At 38.0% G+C, this 19,165-nt stretch overlaps 1 protein-coding gene across 1 annotated transcript in view; it reads right to left on the bottom strand.

Moving 5' to 3' along the window:
• The window catches only part of ARAP2 (ArfGAP with RhoGAP domain, ankyrin repeat and PH domain 2), a gene marked incomplete at both ends in the record, with an annotated part of 122,703 nt that overhangs the window by 28,106 nt on the left and 75,432 nt on the right, over window positions 1-19,165 (bottom strand). The window contains 5 exons of the mRNA XM_081999433.1: window positions 8,409-8,477; window positions 9,347-9,494; window positions 11,293-11,398; window positions 12,268-12,480; window positions 14,468-14,631. Of these exons, the coding sequence (XP_081855559.1) occupies window positions 8,409-8,477; window positions 9,347-9,494; window positions 11,293-11,398; window positions 12,268-12,480; window positions 14,468-14,631 (700 nt within the window). The remainder of the gene's footprint in view (window positions 1-8,408; window positions 8,478-9,346; window positions 9,495-11,292; window positions 11,399-12,267; window positions 12,481-14,467; window positions 14,632-19,165) is intronic.

The raw sequence follows: 19,165 nt of genomic DNA, 5'->3' as shown, positions 1-19,165 counted from the left end.
AAACAACCGTATGGAGAGAAAACGTGATGTAAATTAAAACAGCAAACAGAAACAGCTGGCATAAGTATATGGTGGACAGAAAATGAAGAGCAGCTAATGAAGTGCCACCTGGAATGGAACTTCAGTGACATTTCAGACATGAGAACATCCAGGCCTTCAGTAGAAATTTGGTTCAGTTGTTCTTCTCTGAACACTCTGCATCACCAGCCTGGAGATAATACTACTATAGCAACCTATATACTCAAATGTATTAAGTATCCACATCACTGATTTTCCCACAAATACGCACAGGTTTTGATGCAATAATGTCAGACTATCAGTTGTTAAATGGAAAGGATTCTTACACACAATTCTTAATTGTAGCCACTTGAGGTCTAAGTTACCAATCACCCATGCTGTTACATCACTCGGTCTGCACCGTGTCATCAGTTTTAACAGTAACTGGAAGACCATCCAGAAAGTTTCCCAAAGAGCTACCTCTCCTGCATGAGCCTGAAGTCCAATCTCCATGCTACATGGTCTGCATATGCAAGTCTTCCATATGCATGGTCTTGCAAACTGCTTACAGGCTGTATGATGGTAGTTACTGAGAGACGAAGTAGAGCAGCTGAAAAAGAGTATGTTTCAGCATACCCCTTTCTTTCACTGAAATAATGGAAGATAGCAAGTCAAAGCTACACCATTCCAACTAACCACTGTTTTTATTCTGAAGATGTTTATCCTGTTGCAGGTCTGTATTGGCAAATACAGCTCATGACAATTGGCTGGGGTCTGGCTATTCTTTACATAGTATTATGTAAAACATCAAATGCTAAGTTGGACTTAACAACAGTAGTATAAAAGAAGTTTATATGGCCAAGCCTAGTAAAATATATAAAGTGTTGGCATCCATATAATCTAGTCTTCCGAAATGATGAGTAGTATGCAATTTATACTCATGACAGAAGTTACAAATATAACATATAACAAAGAGTAAGGTCAATTTTTTCAAAAGCACTTAGCGTTAGTCCAGGTCTGGCTCTAATATATTCCCCCAGCAAAACCTACTGACAACACCATGCATAGTTATGGAAAAGACATTAGACATCCATGCCTTTCACATGTTATATGCACATGGAGTTTCAGAAAAACATGTTTTTAATTTGAAACACTAGTTATATTAACCATGTCTGCTACAGAAAAATTGGCATCTAGCAAAAAATGTTCCACAGATTAATTCAGAGGGGAAAAATGTTCATAGTTACAATCAAATTGCCACAAACAACAGTCAGGCTCTTGAGAACTCTATTCCTCAGTTGTTATATTCAAGGGATAATAGGCTGACATAACAGAGAGAATGCATTCCCTATCCTTAAAAGTAGTTCAAACTTCAATTTATCAACCATTAAAACATAGAAGTTTTGTTCCAAGGTCCATTACTTGTTTAGAAAGCTAAAAAGAAAAAGGCCGTTATTTCTGCGGCAAATGCTCCCAAACTACTAAAGTCTCCTGAGTTCGTATTTGCTATTTTGACTTCTGGTGACTCTTTTTCCAGGAAATGACATACAGAGTAAAGATACCAATGATTTGATAAGATCCAAAAAACACTTTCTAACTTAAATTCAGCATTTTATGATGTCTTCAGATACAATATTGGCAGAGATTAATTAATAAAATCCAGCAGCTCAGTTACTATTTTCCTCGTAACAGGTTGTGAAAACTTATACTGACTATTAAGAATTTATGTTTTCCAAGCAGGAATCTGAAATCACTTCAGATGATACACAATTTTAAAATGCCCCAATGACCAAGTTTGTTCTAGGAGTTTTGCATTACTTATTTGCTTTATAGGGAGAAGAACATCAACCACAGCACTAAGTTGAGATCATTGTCCTGTTTGGGAAACAGGGAAATCAATAATTCTGTATACTATTTTCCATTTTATGCCATTCAAGTCTATAATAGAGAATAAAGCTATAAAACAATGTGCACAATTTACAGTGCAAATCCATTTTGCCCACACAAAACAAATAATATAGCATAAAATATTTCATTAGATCTTAGTAGTAAAATATGTCTAGAAGACAGTGAAAAAGGTGGTACTCTACTACAATAATTTTTCAATAATAATCAATCTTTCTGTCTGTCCTCGTTTCAGGATTTCATTTTTGCATTGAGATTTTCTAGCATCCAGATATTTCTGATATATTTTTCCTTTATGTAACATTTCATACAGAATTCCAAAGTGTTTGGTCACATAAGGTCTTCAGCAATGCAAAAAGAGACAGAACAGATTTTTCTGTTTAATTTCACAATAGCAATCCTCAAAATAATCACTTTTGTACATGGGTACAAAACAAATTAGCCTTTTCTACTGAAACATTCTTGGTACCTAAAGTTTCTTTTCTTACTTAGGACTGATGCCATCTTAGTAAAGCCAAGGAGCACAATCCATCTAATCAGTAAACTCACTCAGGATACGCTCTGAATGAGCCCACTGCCAAACCCAATAATTTGAATTCACATTTCCAAGACAGCGCCATAAGAGAGGCTCTAAGTTATTCCAGGTGATTGTAAAGTTGTGGAAGGACTGTGAACAGGTGGAATGAGATACAAAGGAAGCAATACACTCCACTGCAGCTAATAAAGCTGTACCACACTGTCACCACAGATATACAAGAGCAGGAAACATGCGTTCAAGGTCAGCCCTTATGTTGGCTCAAGGAAGTATTTAGCCTCCTCATTCCTCATCTGCATGTTAAAATGGAAGAAAATGTTCAAGTTCTCCTTTAGAAAGTACCTTATCTTAAGGTGATGGTTTGGGTCTGTGAATCAGCATCTGACACACACATGTTCAGCCACACAAGAAAGGGAGAATTTGAGAGGCTCCTCTTCCTTCAACATCCTAGCTACCAGCTAGGGTCAGAAGGCTTCCTATGCAGCATGATAGCTGTTAAAGAGTCTAAGTCTCCCTCCCCCACCCATTTCACAAGTAACTTAAGTGCTTAATCTGGGGCAGAACAGTACATCTGGGATCCAGGAGCCTTGCACTAAATTCTTAAAATGGAAATACTGCTTCTTACATGACACAATGCCTGAGTTCATCCCACCAGAAGCCTAATAGCATAGGTCTGGAAAGAACCAGGGCACACTCTGGTCAGGCCTCTGCCCTGAGCAACTGGAGTCCCAAGATCACAGAGCGAGCCAGGGAGGGCTTCTGCACCTCGGATAAGTTTAGACCTCATGCACTTAAGACCTTTGGACTTTCACAGGTCTTTGTGGTATGCAAACACAAGACCTCTTGCCAGGAAAGGGGAAAAAACAAAACAAAACAATGCTGAGATGGAAATCAGAGCTGTGGTGTAATAAATTACTCTAGAAATTCTCTGAGAAGCACTTAATGAATACCGCAAAAATTTACAGATAAACCCAGGTGATAACATGATTCAGTGACATGTCATATATAGGAGACTTAGTAGGCAGACTCCATAGTCCAACTGAGAGTCTCTCATACATTCTATCTAAGTATTTAGAGCTTGTTTATCACATTCTTTGGAGATCTTTTTTTCCCATGGAATGAAAAAAATAGATTTTCAAACGTATACATTTAAGTACAGTTCCTAATGCATTTCTTTTTAGCCCTTTCTCTTCCTTTAAACTAAAGTAGGAAAAGAAGTGCCATTTTCTTCAATTTTATAAGTTCTACTTGTACAAGTGTTCTCTCTGAAACTAAAAGTAGTCATTTCTAGCAATGTGTTAAGAATGAATGAGAACAAATTTGACAGTTGCTTACCATTTAATAAAAATAAGAAGCTCTTTCACTGCTTCCTTCCAAATTTTAAGTACTATAAAGCACTGCAAATCATTCCTTTCTATTTATGAGGCCTGGATGGATGAGCAAAGAGCTCCTGACTGAACTCAGATGTACAAACCAAGCATAGAAGAGAAGGAAGCAGGGGCAGGTGACCCAAGAACTGCACAGAGCTACTATCCCATTGTGCAGGGGTGAGGTTAGAAAAACCAAGGCTGACCCCAAGTTGAGGCTTGCAAGGGATGAGAAGGGGAACAGGAAAGGGTTCTGCAAGTACATAAGCAGCAAAAGGGAGACTAGGGAAAAGATGGGCCTGCTGCTGAACAGGGCAGGGAACCAGGTGATAAATCACACAGACGGGGCCAAGGTACTCAATGCCTTCTTTGCCTCAGCCTTTACTGATAAGGCTGACCTTCAGGAATCCCAGGTCTGTGAAGTCAGAGGGAAGGTCTGGAGCAAGGAAGATTACCCTCAGTGGAGGAGGACCAGATTAAGGAGCACGTAAAGAAACTAGATGTCTGTGGGGCCTGACAAGTAGGACCCACAAGTGCTGAGGAATCTCACTGATGTCACATCTTTGAAGAGTCACGATGACTGGGAGAGGTTCCCAAAGACTGGAAGACCACAAGCATCAATCCCATCTGCAAGAACAGCAAGAAGAAAGATTTGGGGAGCTAAAGGCTAGTCAACCTCACCTCAGTCCCTGGGATGGTGATGGAGAAAATCCTCATGGAAAGCATTTCCAAACACATGAACAAGAACAAGGTCATTGGGATTAGTCAGCATGGACTTACGAAGGGGAAATCATACTTAACCAAACTGATTGTCCTCTACAAAGAGGATACTACTGGATGACAGGATAGCAGTGGATGTAGTTTACCACACTTTTAGCAAAGTCTTTGACCGTGTCTCCCATAACACCATCATTGACAAGCTGATAAAGTACACGTCAGCTACATGGACAGCAATGTGGATTGAAAATTGGCTGAAGAGCCAGGAGACCATTAATCTTCATCAATGACCTGGATAATGAGAGAGAGCACATCCTTCAAGAAGTTTGCAGATGATACTAAACTGGAAGGAGTGGTTGATACATTCAAAAGGACTTCGACAGGCTGAAGAACTGAGCAGAGAAGAATCTCAAAAAGTTCAACAAGGGGAAATGCAAGTTTTGCACCTTGGGAGGTTGCCAACAGCTTCCTGGGCTACATTAGGCAAAGCACTGCCAGTAGGTTGAGAGAAGTGATTCTCCCTTCTGTTCAACACTGGTGAGGCCACATCCGAGTACTCTGCCCAGTGCTGGGCTCCTCAGTACAAGAAAGAGATGGAACTACTAGAGAGAGCCCAGTGAAGAATCACCAGGACGATGAATGCACTGTAGCATCTTTCATATAGGAAGAGGCTGAAAGAGTTGAGACTGTTCTGCCTGGAGGAGAGAAGGCATGGGGGAAATCTTTTCCACATGTACAAATACCGGATGGGAGGGTGTATGGGGTTTGCATGGCAAGGTTTTGGTAACAGTGGGGTTACAGGGGTCGATTCTGTAAGAAACTACTTGAAGCTTCCGTTACATCTGATACAGCCAATGCCACCTGGCTCCAAGACAGACTCACCACTGGCCAAGGCTGAGCCCATCAACAACAGTGGTAGCACCTCTGGGAGAACACAGTTAAGAAAGAGGGAGAAACACCTGCACATTTGAAGCCAGAAAAAGAAGTGAGAATATGTGAGAGAAACAACTCTGCAGACACCAAGGTCAGTGAAGAAGAAGGGATAGGTTGTGCTCCAGGTGCTGGAGCAGAGATTACCCCGCATCCTGTGGTGAAGACCATGGGAAGGCAGGCTGTCCCCCTGCAGCCCATGGAGCTCCATGGTGGAGCAGATATCTACCTGCAGCCCATGGAGGACCCCACGCCAGAGTAAGTGGAGGTGCCTGAAGGAGGTTGTGACCTCTGTGGGAAGCCCATGCTGGAACAGGCTCCTAGCAGGACCTGTGGACCCTTGGAGACAGAGGCGGCCACATGGCCACATTTGAGCAGGTTTGCTGGCAGGACTTGTGACCCCGTAGGGGACCCACAGTGGAGCAGTCTGTCCCTGAAGGACGGCACCCTGTGGAAGGGACCCATGCTAGAGCTGTTCATGAAGAACTGTAGCCCATGAGAAGGACTCACATTGGAGAAGTTTGTGGAGAACTGTCTCCCATGGCAGGGACACCACGTGGGAGCAGGGGAAGATTGGGAAGAGTCCTGCCCCGAGGAGGAAGGGGAAGCAGCAGAGACATCATGTGATGAACTGACCACAGCCCCCATTCCCCATCCCCCTACACCACTGGTAGAGGTGGAAGTAGAGAAATCGAGAGTAAAGTTGAGCCCAGGAAGAAGTGGGGGTGGGGAGAAGGCGTTTTAAGATTTCTCATTACCCTACTCTGATTTGATTGGTAATAAATTAAACTAATTTCCCTGAGTCCAGTCGCTTTTGATCATGATGGTATCTGACGACTGATCTCTCGCTGTCCTTATCTCAAACTATGAGCTTTTTGTTGTATTTTCTCTCCCCTGTCCAGCTGAGGAAGGGAGTGATAGAGCTGCTTTGGTGGGCACCTGGCATCCAACCAGGGTCAACCCACCACAGGGGAAATGAAGAAAACTGAGATACTCTTCTCAGTGACACTACAAGAGGCAATGTGCACATATTAAAAACACACAAAAAACAATCTGAACACAAGAAAGCAATTATACTGTGAGGGTGCACAAATACTGGAAGAGGTTGCCCAGAGAGGTTCCAGCCTTGGAGATATTCAAAATCTGACAGGACACAGTTCCCAGGCAATCTACTCTAAGAGGGCCTGCTTGAGCAGCAGTGTAATTAGAGACAATCTCAAAAGGTTCCTTCCAACCCAGACAACTGGAATAAAGCTGTGTCAGGGGCAGTTCAGATTGGACATTAGGAAAAGGTTCTTCACTAAGAGGGTGGTTGGTCATTGGAACCATCTCCCCAGGGAAGTGATCATGGCACCAAGCCTGTCAGAGTTCAAGAAGTATCTGGATGATGCTCTTAGTCATATGGTTTAGTTTTAGGTAGTCCCATGAAGAGCAAGGAGTTGGGACTGGATGATCCTTATAGGTCCCTTCCAACTTGAGATAGTCTATGATTCTATCATAATTCTGTGATTAGGTAGCAGTTTTTGTTCCATTGTTAAGGTTAAAGTGATATTACTATTTTTTTGTAAAGAATTTAAAGCTTAGCCATGTGTGTTATGAGAATCAATCAGTCTATTAACACAGTAGGTATAACCATCAATTCAGAAAGCTGATTGTTAATGCTAGAGACTTTGCTGAGAGCAAAATAAAAACAGTTAAAATCCCAGTTCAATCTTTGTATAACTTCACCTCCCAAGAACCTGGAAAGTCCCAGCGAAACCAGTTTAAAGAGGCCCAATTATTCATGAAGGTTCCAATTTGATTATTAAGTTTAAAATTTGGAAGACTAGCTTTTCAGGTGCAAGAAGCTTTTTAATAAAAACCTCACCAATTTTAGAAAGCCTAGACTTTTATTTAACAAAAAAAAAAACAAAAGAAAGTGTCTCTCTCTTTCTTCAATAGGCAGTCTTCTAAATACAATACAGCTCATAAAGGTGATTTCGCAGCGGTATCTGGAACAAACAAAACTGTTGCTGGAAGGGGGAAGGCAGCCAACAGACAAAAGCATTATAGATTTTTTCTGCTAGCTTTCTATTAGTTTCTAAAGCCCTATAAGCTCCAAAATCACTGAAAGCTTCTCCTCCACTACTTTAGATTTCTGAAAAATCTTCTAAGCTCCCTACATTTCCTTTTACCTCTCTTAATTCAACCACCTTGGAAATGTTATGAAACTTAAAAATTTTTGGTTTAATTAGGACTGTACTCAAATACCATTTTGTGGGACAGTGAAACATGCTATCACTTCACTGTTTCTTAGCACTCCGAAGTTATTGAAAAGTTGTTACAGGTAAGACCAGAACTCAAGATGATAAATAAGTGGCGTAAGATCTCCCATTTTCTTATATTGTATCCTGAAGTTCAGTTTGACTGTTAGTGTGCGTCTGAAGCTTCCCCAAATAATATTTTTGCTCTGGGGTTCTAGAAATCATCACAAAACAGGATGCAGCTAAAGATTCAAATGCTTTAAACTCAAAGGGATGGCGAAACTCTAATGAAAAGAGACCGTGTATACCCAAAGCTCATGAAATAATAAAAGTATTAATATACACTTGAAGGAATTTAATACGCATGTTTAAAATTAAAAAAAGACAGATCATCATTTTCACACTTGCAAATGTTGACCATTTCCTTCTAATACAATTTATGATGCTTAGTAAAAGCATGTAACAACCTGTAAGTTATCCTGGTGCTCAGGCCAGAACATAATATCACACTATGCTTTACACAGAACTGTTTTGCTTTATCAGTTGATGCTTCCTCTTTTATTCCATTTTATTTCCCTCAGCTCTGTAGTTAACACCACCAGTCACTACACAAACTTAGAAATTTACTTTTAGAAATCTAGGTATAAAAACCTGCGAACAACAAAGTAGTCTTTATTAAAATTTTTTTCATACCAGTTGATATCTGCCACTTACCTGAGTGTCTTTCCACCTGGTAATAAAGCTGTTCTCTATGTCCATTTGTTTGACCTGGTCTTCATTTACCTGTTTAAAATGAATCATTTTTGATCTAGTAAGTAGAAGGGAGCTGGTATAAAAATTACAACATAAGCTAGCAAACACTGATTTATTAAACTAATTTAATAAACTAATTTCTTAAAATAAACTAAGATAAATAAAAATATAAATATAGAGGAATGCTTACATCTAAAAATAGTTAATAATTAATAATAATGTAACAATAATAAATATCATAACAATTAACAATACTGTTAATCATGTTCCTATAGAGGCAGCTATACTAAATATTCTATCAGTCAGAAACAGCACTGCACTGATGGGATGCATTAGTACAAACTCTATGAAATAAATATTAGAAGAGAAAGGACTCCATGAAAAATTGCCAAACAACGTTATAGTGGCACAGTAAACCAAACTGGCTAATACAAATTGTTGCTAGTAGGATATTTTCTATCCAGTTGGATTTAATGTTCTTTCTAGTCCTAAGGAACCAAACACTCTCTCTAGTCTTTATTGTAACCACAGCTCAGATAGTAAGAACACAGAATTCTTCCATGCTTCAGTTCTGATCAGGCCCATAAAGTTTGAATAGAAGTAGTGTTTTTAATAGTCATAATCTTAAAATTTTCTTAAAGTTGGTATGCTGGTGTCAGCAAGAAGAATGTGCACCATTTTGGAAAACAGTAGCTCACAGTAATCCTATAAACATAGTCTTTCCTACACAGGCTAAGCTAGCTTAGAAATAAAATTTAAAGCAAACAACAATGTCCACTGAATTAGAGTTCAAAGGCCCTGCAAATCCTCAGACAGCATAACTAATAACAAGATCATCTTTAAGAAGATTTCTATATTTCAGCTGAGCAATTAGGACACTTTTATATAAAGATACCTACATCAAAAATTTGTACATAATTTTTAATTAGATCTTCAATTACATTGACTTCTTCACTAGTTTGGCCTTTAGTTTGAAATAAGCATGAGGAAAAGACCATGGCTAGATTGTGAGGGTTCATATGATTGATTTCAGAACACTTCTGCACCCTGTTGAAGGAAAAAAAAAAACATATTTAGAAAGTTTCATTGTTTCTCTCATTGTCTGAGGCTCCTCTACAGAATATGGACTGCACTTCAAAAAGAATAACTACATTAAATGCAGTGAAAAAATATCTAATATTATTTATTTTTTAATATTTATTTCTTTATATTCTTTATCTCACATCTCAAGTGATATCAAAATTATTTAGATTACAATAGAAAAAAAATATGAAAGAATAGTTCAGTTGGAAGGGACCTACAACAATCATCCAGTCTGACTGCCTGATCACTTAAGGGCTGACCGAACGTTAAAGCATGTAATTAAGGGCATTGTCCAAATGACAGGCATGGGTCACCAACCACCTCTCTAGGAAGCCAAATTCCAGTACTTGGCCACCCTCTTGGTAAAGAAATATTTCCAAATGTCCAGTCTGAACCTCCCGGATGCAGCTTTGAACCATTCCCATGCGTCCTGTCACTGGATACCAGGGAGAAGAGATCAGCACTTCCCTCGCCACTGCCCCTCCTTAGGAAGCTGTAGAGAGCAATGAGGTTGCCCCTCAGCCTCCTTTTCTCCAAATTAGACAAGCCCAAAGTCCTTAGCCACTTCCCATAGGACATTCCTTCCAGCCCTTTCACCAGCTTTGCTGCCCTCCTCTGGACGCATTCAAGGACCTTCACATCCTTAAATTGTGGGGTCCAGAATTTCACACAGTACTCAAGGTGAGGCCGCACCAATGCTAAATACAGCTTCGCTATGTTAGGTTACATAAGTATATCCTCCAAACTTAACGATCTAAGATCAATCCAAATGTGGAAAGAAATTAGATCCTTCTTAGCTTCCACGCTTATGGTAAAGTTTTCATATCAGTTCTGTTGCTTACACAATGCATCCTCTTTTAGAAGCAAACACTTTAAAGTATCAGAGAACTTTGGCTGTTATACACATGAATTTAAACTACTTTCAGAATAGATGTAACAGCGTATTTATATATCTAAACTGGATATAATCTTTATCCCAATAATGGCACCAACAGATTTAATAACCATATAAATAGTTTTTAAAGGACATCTGCTAGGTACTTGGCTATGTAATGTAATTTCTAAACACAATATCCTGTAAAGTAAAGGTTCTACACATTCTCTACCCACTACAATTTACCAGGAATATAATTTGTCTTGTTCAATAGATCATGTAATACGATATAATATAGACCATTACTATTTCACCATAACATTGCAGAGTCATCCAAGTCACACGTTTTTTATACACTTGCTGCTGCTTATTTGATCTAGGAACACAAGTTGATTAAAAACGTTTATATGTTGGATATTCTTTACCAATACCCCAGTTGCAAAATGAAGCATTGATGAAAAACGGAAAGGGTAGCTAATTCTCTAAGTTATTATGTGCAATACAGATTGGGGAGAAGGACATTTTCCCTGAAAAAGTCTTTTAATTTCAAGAACCATTTGCAATAAACCTCTGGAAGATTAGCAGACTGGGGTAAAATGGGTTTGTACAAAGAAGCTACATTAAAGATTACCCTACGTGGACACATACGCTGGCAGCCCTGTCTTGCTGTAAGGCTGTTCCATCCCATTTGATGTTTATAGATACCTACTGCTAAAAATACAACCAAAGAAAAAACAAATTATAAAGGGAATCAAAAATAACTGTCACAACTAGGCAAGCTTTTGATGCTTACTAATTAATGAAACAAGCCACATTTCATTTATGGTAGAGTTATACTGAGAACACAATACAAGAATTTCTCTACTACAGTGCATCATTTGCATTGACCTGTAAAGATGTTCAATTAAAGCAGCCAAAGTTGCCCTATTGACTGGTGGAAGCGTCCGAATAAAAGCTCCATACTTCCTTACCCGTTCCTTTTCATTCTGTGTATCTGCCAGAAAATAATAATCATTGAGCATTAATAACAATGCACACTAAAAACCAACAGCAGCTCTCTAACTATATTGGCATCATCTAGTCATTTAAAATTACAATGTACCCAATCAACCCCTTCTTCATAAAGGCAATACTCAATCTACTATTAACAAAGTCTGTTATTGTACACCAGTTCAGGGAAACAGTATCAGCAATAAAGAGGGCCAGTTCTATATTCAAGCACCATTTGCCACAGTTTAAGACTAAATCCCAGGATAGCAATTGCTTTTCCTCTCAAAGGATATTTAATTTGCAGTTTGTGTGTGGACATGTGTGAGTGCATCTGTGTATGCACAAGTGCAAACGTACTTCTAAGAGTTCAGAGAACAAAGGAGAACAAAGGAGAAGGGGTGGTTGTACAAAGTTTTATAGCTGAACAGTGGCAGAGCCAACGATAGGAATTCCAGTCTTGGGAATTACAGTATCTGAGGCACAGCCACAGCTCTTTACCTCCAAGTTAGGACTGCCTCCCTGTGCTCCATAGATACTTTAGAGCATAATCCTGCTTGGGGCATGAGCAAAGTTAATGTAAATTTTATTTATTTCATTATGACACAGTGCAATATTGGTCTACTGTTTATATTTTCAAGGAAACATTGCTGCTTCTTCTTATTATTATGGTTCACTTAAAGGCAATCAAATAATCTCTGATTAACATAAATCTATTGCAGCCAAGCTCAAACATTTTCTTCCTCACTACAATTGTTTTATTGATTATCAAATAATACAGGTCAACACAGGGCAAGTAATTAACCCCCCCCTCAAATTTGATACTGAAAATCTACATACAACCTTTCTTGTATTGAATGCTATGGTATATATTACCTAATGCAGAGATCCAGAATGGATAAAGTTCTTTAGTGAGAAGCGCATCATCTATCTGCGAAAGAAAACTTTTCAATACATCAGTCACATCTTCAAGCTGATGTTTTCCTGCTCTTAGTTTAACACTCCTCGCATCTTTTTTGAAGCTTTCCAGCAGTTCAGCCACATTGGAAGAATTGCCATTCTTAAGGTAGATCTGCTTGCTACCTAAACCTAAGTTACAAAAATACAGGACAGAAAAATAAATAAATGTAAAATCTAGTTCTCATTTAAAAATTCCAAACATTATTACACAAAAAGCATATCTGGCTGCCAAACACATCATATTTCCTACTAAAATCTCTCTGACCTTTTGCACATACTCACTTTGTTAGTAAAAATACTGCCAAGTCTGCTTGCACCCAACCAGACCTCTTTGCAAAAATACACATCATAATATTAAGCAAGCCTGGGATCACAATTTCAGGAATACTTTACAGGCATTCAAATCCCCAAATCTCTTCAGGACTTCTGAAAACAATAGTTTTAAAAGGCACAGTAAAGGAAAGAAGTTTTGATGACTGGTATTGTATTGCACATAAAACACAGTCACTTTCATGAGCAGAACTACCACTATTTTATTACCCTAGTCAACTTAGGACTCAGTAAAGTATTATTGTTTTCATCCAACCTGAAACATTTCACTCTTAAAAGCCTCAAGATTAGTAGAAAGTATTCCTTTTTTCTGATTTTTCTCACATTCAGGAAGATATCAGGCAGCCACTATTCTTGTATCAGTCCAAAGCCAACTTAAATGAAAATTCATAGTCTAAAACACAGGCAAGACTACCTTCAGTTACTGCATATGAAAGTAGGCAAAACTTTTTTTTTTTTTTAAAAATGTGCAGTCCCATTGTTTTTCTTTGCAGGGGTGTTTCCTGCGTTCCCCATATTTCTTGAAAGATAATCGTATTTTATACAAAACCCTGCTTTTCTTATGTACCTGTCAAATTAAGTACTCTGTCAAAATCTATGAAATCATGTCTCATGTTCTTGCAATTCAGCTTTCCTGTAATGCCCACAAGCACTACCATTTGATACTGTCTTTGTGCTGTTACTGTCAGGAACAGCTGTGGGACCCGATAGTGTCTGTCATCTGTAGACCACAACTAAAGACAGAATCTTTTACCATGATGACACAAAAACACGTATGCACACACACTTCAGCTTTCAAATTAATATTTTAACATCCAGTAATGCTGATCCTGAAAAAAGATATTTTTCAATAAAGATCTAACTTATTTAAAAGACAGTAGGAAATTGAATTTTAATTTAGAACACACACGAGCAATTGTTCTGAGTGGCCAACATAATTACCCTGCTTTAACAACATTTCAGTACATGAAACAGTGTACATTATACTTAGAATAATTCCAATTGCTAATGATTAAAAAAATAATTTAGTGAAAACATTGTTTTTCCTTGGTTTTAGGCAATAGTTGTAACCCAGACACAACAATTTACTGTAATGCAGTGTTGCCATATTCAAAAATTATTTAGTTAAACTTCAATCACTCAAATGTAAATTAGGCACTCTCATACTGACAGGGGTTACAGACACATTTATCCTGAAGACAGATTTGTACAGGGTTGATATGTGTTTAGCATTTCACAAGAAAACTGATGAATTTGCAGTAGTAAAAAAGACAAAAGACACCATCTGCATATGATCTAATGCTATGGAAAGTTACACTGGCAAAATTGACGTAAACAAACGGTAACTGACTGTACATCCTTAGGCTATTATGAGGAAAAAACAGCAGCCTTAAGACTGAACTCAGTTCTACAGTTAACATAAGTTTCCCAGATGTGCTGAACAGTCCAGGCCATAGCCTTTCCTGGTTCACACAGCTAATTTTCAGGGGTGAAGTTTTCTGTACTGAGGCACCAGACCCCAAGGCTGAGCTACATCAAACAAACAAGTCAATTTTTAAAATAGGAAGGTGCCTATAAAGGGCACCTGCCAAGTTGTCTTTCCCAAATCTGCCCTTTCTCAGATGTGTGGCAGTGTACTTCACCATCACATCGAAGAGCAGTAAGGCTAATGAGGGACATGGTTTTAATGTAGGTAATAGATAAACTCATTCAATAAGATCTGATCGTGTGGGAGCTTAGGTATTATACAAATGATCTCATGTTGAATAAAATCCACTATACTTACCATACTGTGTAACAAATGCTATACAGCTGTTCACTATAATAGGAACATCATTTTTGCTGAGCTGCTGATCTTGTAATGCATTACCATCTGTACCTGCTGCTTTTTCAATTGCAGTATGCCAGACCATGAAATCCAGCTTTGTATGGCCATGGATGTATAGCGTTCTGAAAAGTATAAAAATATTTTGAATGCAGGAAAGAAATAGAAAACTGATGTTGTTATATTACAGCAACATAGCAGATGTCTAGAAAAAGTAAGAAATACTTAGAATAAGACATCAAGGCACCTTCCACCACATAAAGCTGTGGTGGTAGCCTACTGTTACAACATCTTTTTTTTTTTTCCCCCAACTACATTTGTACTAGCAGTGTCACAATAAATGAAAGAAGATCCACCAACACTGTCACAGGTCATTGGAAAGACCTGACCAACATTTTAATTACTCTTCTTCAATCTTGCTCCTACACTGTGCATTCATAAGTCCAGTGGGAAACAGGTTTAGAGACAACTTTCAATACTGGAAAAGGTTTCCCTTCTTTTCTATTCCCCACCCGCACACACACTTCTGTAGAGGAGCTGAGACATATTGAACTTCCCTCCTTCACATGTATCAAAAGGATCACCATCAGGAAATCACAGAGCTAAGGGAACATGTATGAAAAAAATGAGTTGAGGTAGAATAAGTTAATGCAACACTTCAATCACACCTGTTTATCTCAAAGCATGGTCCTGGTCTGATTTTATTTTTTAAACATGCTACAATAATCTCTTCTGTTTACCCCTGACAGTCTAGCTTCTCAGAAACAATTCCAAAATTTAAAAGTTTAAGGCTGCATGTCCATCCATATACATGTATGTAATAAACAACTGTTTTAAGAAAAACTTGCTTGCTATTTTAACACTATGTACATACTCTTTGTCTCCCGCTAAAGAAATGTAAGGGATTTATTTTCTTTAACGACAATTTATTTGCTAATTAGGAAAAGTAAAAATGTTCTACTGAACTTCTATGAAAATACTTTCATCAAAATATAAACAAACATTAATTCTGATTATTTTATTTAGAAAAAAACAAAGCATTTTATATAATGATGGAATATTTAATTTCAAATTTTGTTTATTAGCATCTTTCAATTTTGCTTTTATAAACATTTCCATTCTAGCATTCCTATCTCAACAGGAAGAGAGGATGCAGTCAATGTACACACTCAGAGACAGGATCTGAAATATCCTCAGGGTGCACCACACAGACTTAGCCGTTCAGCAACAGAGTAGGAGACACTAGCATACTTCATCTTCCTGAAGCCCCTTTTTAAAAAATCTCTACTTCATGACTTTGAGAGTCATATTAACCACCACACATGCCTGGCTAGTAGAAATACTCAGCCTCTCTCTCCCATTAAGAAAAACCAATAATTTGCAAAAAGCTCACAAATTTTTACAGCAAAATGAGTGTGCCTAATTCAACACTTTCAAATATTTTCTGAAGACCTCTCAGAATAGATATCCTATGTGGGTCGTTCTCAACCAGCGGCTTCCGAACAACACCTCCCTGACATCCTCCAGTATTGCTGTATCCATATATAAGAGGAAATTAGAAAATTTCATTGAGCTGAATGAAAAAGAGTCTGACAATGCATGTTACGCTATTCCTTTAGTACCATTATCCACAGATCAGCAGAGGTTAGGACTATGATTTATTTTATAAATCTTGCTTCTATTGTGGAACTTGGATTGTTCATGGAAGGCAACTGATTATTTTCCCCCAAAAATTATTATTTGCCCAGTCAAAAATCTCCAGAGCTGTCACCTATGAAAATCAGACAAGTCAGAGAAGCCATTTCAGCATTTACTACAACACTGTAAAAGACAAAAAGGGAGAAAAGGAAATGAAACCAGTTCCAGACATGGTTCAGAATTCAGTCAATTACTGTGGAAGTGGCTTAGAAAGTTCATCTCAAACAGCAGTATTTTAGGCAGAGAGAGAGAGAGCACACCTAGGATACATTTAAATCATAAAAACATACAACAATGTTGTTTCAACATTCCTTCTAATCTTAACACTTTCAGACAAACTTAACATTTTTTTCCCTAGTTAGAAACCACTTTTTGACCTCCATGAACTCAGAAGGTGGCATGAAAAGGAAAGGGGAAATAGCTACCAGCAGAAAAGCAGAAGTTTCCTCACAGCACAGTAGAAGTTTTCTACAGAACTTCATGAAGTAATAGAGACAGCTTTGCAAATCTAACTTCTGCTTTTCATGTCAATGTCATCACCTCTTCAACACAGTTTTCAGAGACGGTAGTAATAATAAATACATGTATTTCTCACTGAACTAATTGCTATTATAAAGTTACATTAAATGCAAGGCTTAAGACTAAGCATATAAATACAGGCTGAAGTGTACTGCCATCTCATGTATCACAAAACTGAGCAACTTCTAAGCTTATAGAAGTAATCTTGTTTGAAAGAATTTTTACTGCAATGTTTACAAAGATCTACCTATCATGCAGACAACTACTTTGCACAGACTCCGAACCAAAATGCATTCCTAGAATATACATTCAGTGCCTTCTACAGTATATACATATGTGCTGCTACTTCCTGTTCAAAAAATTGATAAAGAGCATACGCTTCATAAAAAAAAGTTAACAATAGTGACTACAGAATGAATAATGGCAGAGTTTTTGATCTGTTAAGTGTGAAGCACGTACAGTCCATACCCAAGAAATTAATAATTTAAGTGCTCAAACAAACAAGAAAGCCCGCCAACATAGATTTCTGCCTTAGTGAATTGAGGCAATTGAATTGGCACAAGTGACTGCAGCAGCCCAAGATCACCGAGTCTCAACATCAAGGAAGCTATCGTTAGCTTTTCAACTTCATCGTGGACTACCATCACATCCTTCTGCACCAGTAGTCAGACAAACAACATACGTGAGCACACCTCATCCACAACAGGGCAAAGGCTCATCTTACCTTTAACCCACTTTGCAAAGTTCACTAGCTTTAGCTATCTGTGTCTATGCTTTGTTGCACAACTCTGCTTTGGGAAAGCAGTGATACTATGTGCTTCAGGGTAAGGGTTGAGGGGAGGAAGGGTGAAAAACAGGCATCAGCACAACTCAGTGCCCTCTGACAATTTGAGCGATTCTAATAATCTACATGTCTGAAAACAGAAGGCATGCATTGCTATGAAATTATATTGGAAACAAATTGCAACAAAAGCATGGAAATTCCACTAATAATTACATATATATATAACAGAGGTCAGCAGTATTTCTTCAAAGGATATTAAAGGTCTTGTGTCCAGCACATCATACTGGAAGCACAAGTCTTTTCACTCCTCTGAGTCTTATGTTTGGATTATTTCTGGATTCTAGAATTTTGTGCTCATAACTGCATTTTATTTGAAATCTTATTGCTATCATCAAAGACTTAAGAAAAAAGCATTGTAATTAATGAACCATCAGCACAAAGAAATTGTGCCAGTATGTAGGGAAGGTTTATTATCTATACTAAGAAAGAGCAAACTACAAGAGAAGTGTAACAGGGGGGGAAAAAAAAAAAAGGCACCATCTGGATTACATTATGGTCTGAAAACATTCACTGACACCTAAGAGAGCTTAAATGATTACAGAAAAAAAAAAGAAGAAACGTTTGAAACTGAATTGTCTGCATAACTTTTTTCCTTAAAGTATGTCATTAGAGATTTTGCATTACATTTTATACATAGAAGATACATTTAAAAGTTACTGTGTACAGTTGTTTTCAGACACGTTTCCTCTCTTCAGTGTACAGATCCCTCTGCTGAACTACATAGGAGTAGCTTCTTCACCTATCTAGTATGCAACCGCTGTTTGGATGGCAACAAGAGATCAAGTATCACCACTCACTTCACAAGTTTTACAAATAGATAGGAGAGATCAAGGGGAAAAAAAACCCCAAACTGAATACAGAGCAAACCAGAGGACATCTCTGTGTGAGATGGAAGTCTCAGCCACAGAAATCTGTAAAAAGGTTTGCCACTTCTAGCAAGAAGTCAAGAAGCATTTTAACTATGAAAGCGAAACATAAGAGGAGGCAAATGACTATCTGATTATGGCATAAGAAGACAACATTGTGAGAAGTCAGGATCTCCAGCTGGGTTGGAGATAGCTCTAACAGGTTGAACAATATGTCCCAACAGAGATCAGAGTGCAATAAAATATCAATAGGTGCTACAAAAAGGAGTGTGTGCCTCTCTAATTTACTTTAGCAAAGATACCCAGAGACAAACATGAAACATTTTTGAGATCTGAAGAAAAAAATATCTAAAATTAGAAATAGTCTAGAATTATTGTAAAAATGTAGGAAGTGCATTGAGCTTCAAAAACAGCAGCAATCTTCAAAAAAGAAATAGTCTTGTTGTTTTGACAATGTTTAGTCGGGTTCAACCTCTCATGATATGCTCTTACTTTTCAGTGTACAGTACGATTACTGCCTCTTATTTCAGAGCTGGTAGTCTTCTGTCACTGAACATGTTAGAGAGAATAAATGAACAGCAAGGTGCTAAGTAGAGGAAGAGGTGAAAAAAAGGGGGGGCAGGAGTGGATTGTATTCATACCTAAGACACTTCAGAAAAATCTTACATGCCTTTTATTCTCTCTGAATTCTTGTATTTGATACAAGCTGGAAAGTATTATGCACCTTGCAGC

This window comes from Phaethon aethereus, assembly GCF_964289735.1.
Source record: "Phaethon aethereus genome assembly, chromosome: 4".
Lineage (NCBI taxonomy): Eukaryota > Metazoa > Chordata > Aves > Phaethontiformes > Phaethontidae > Phaethon > Phaethon aethereus.
This window is presented reverse-complemented; position numbering and strand designations above follow the sequence as displayed.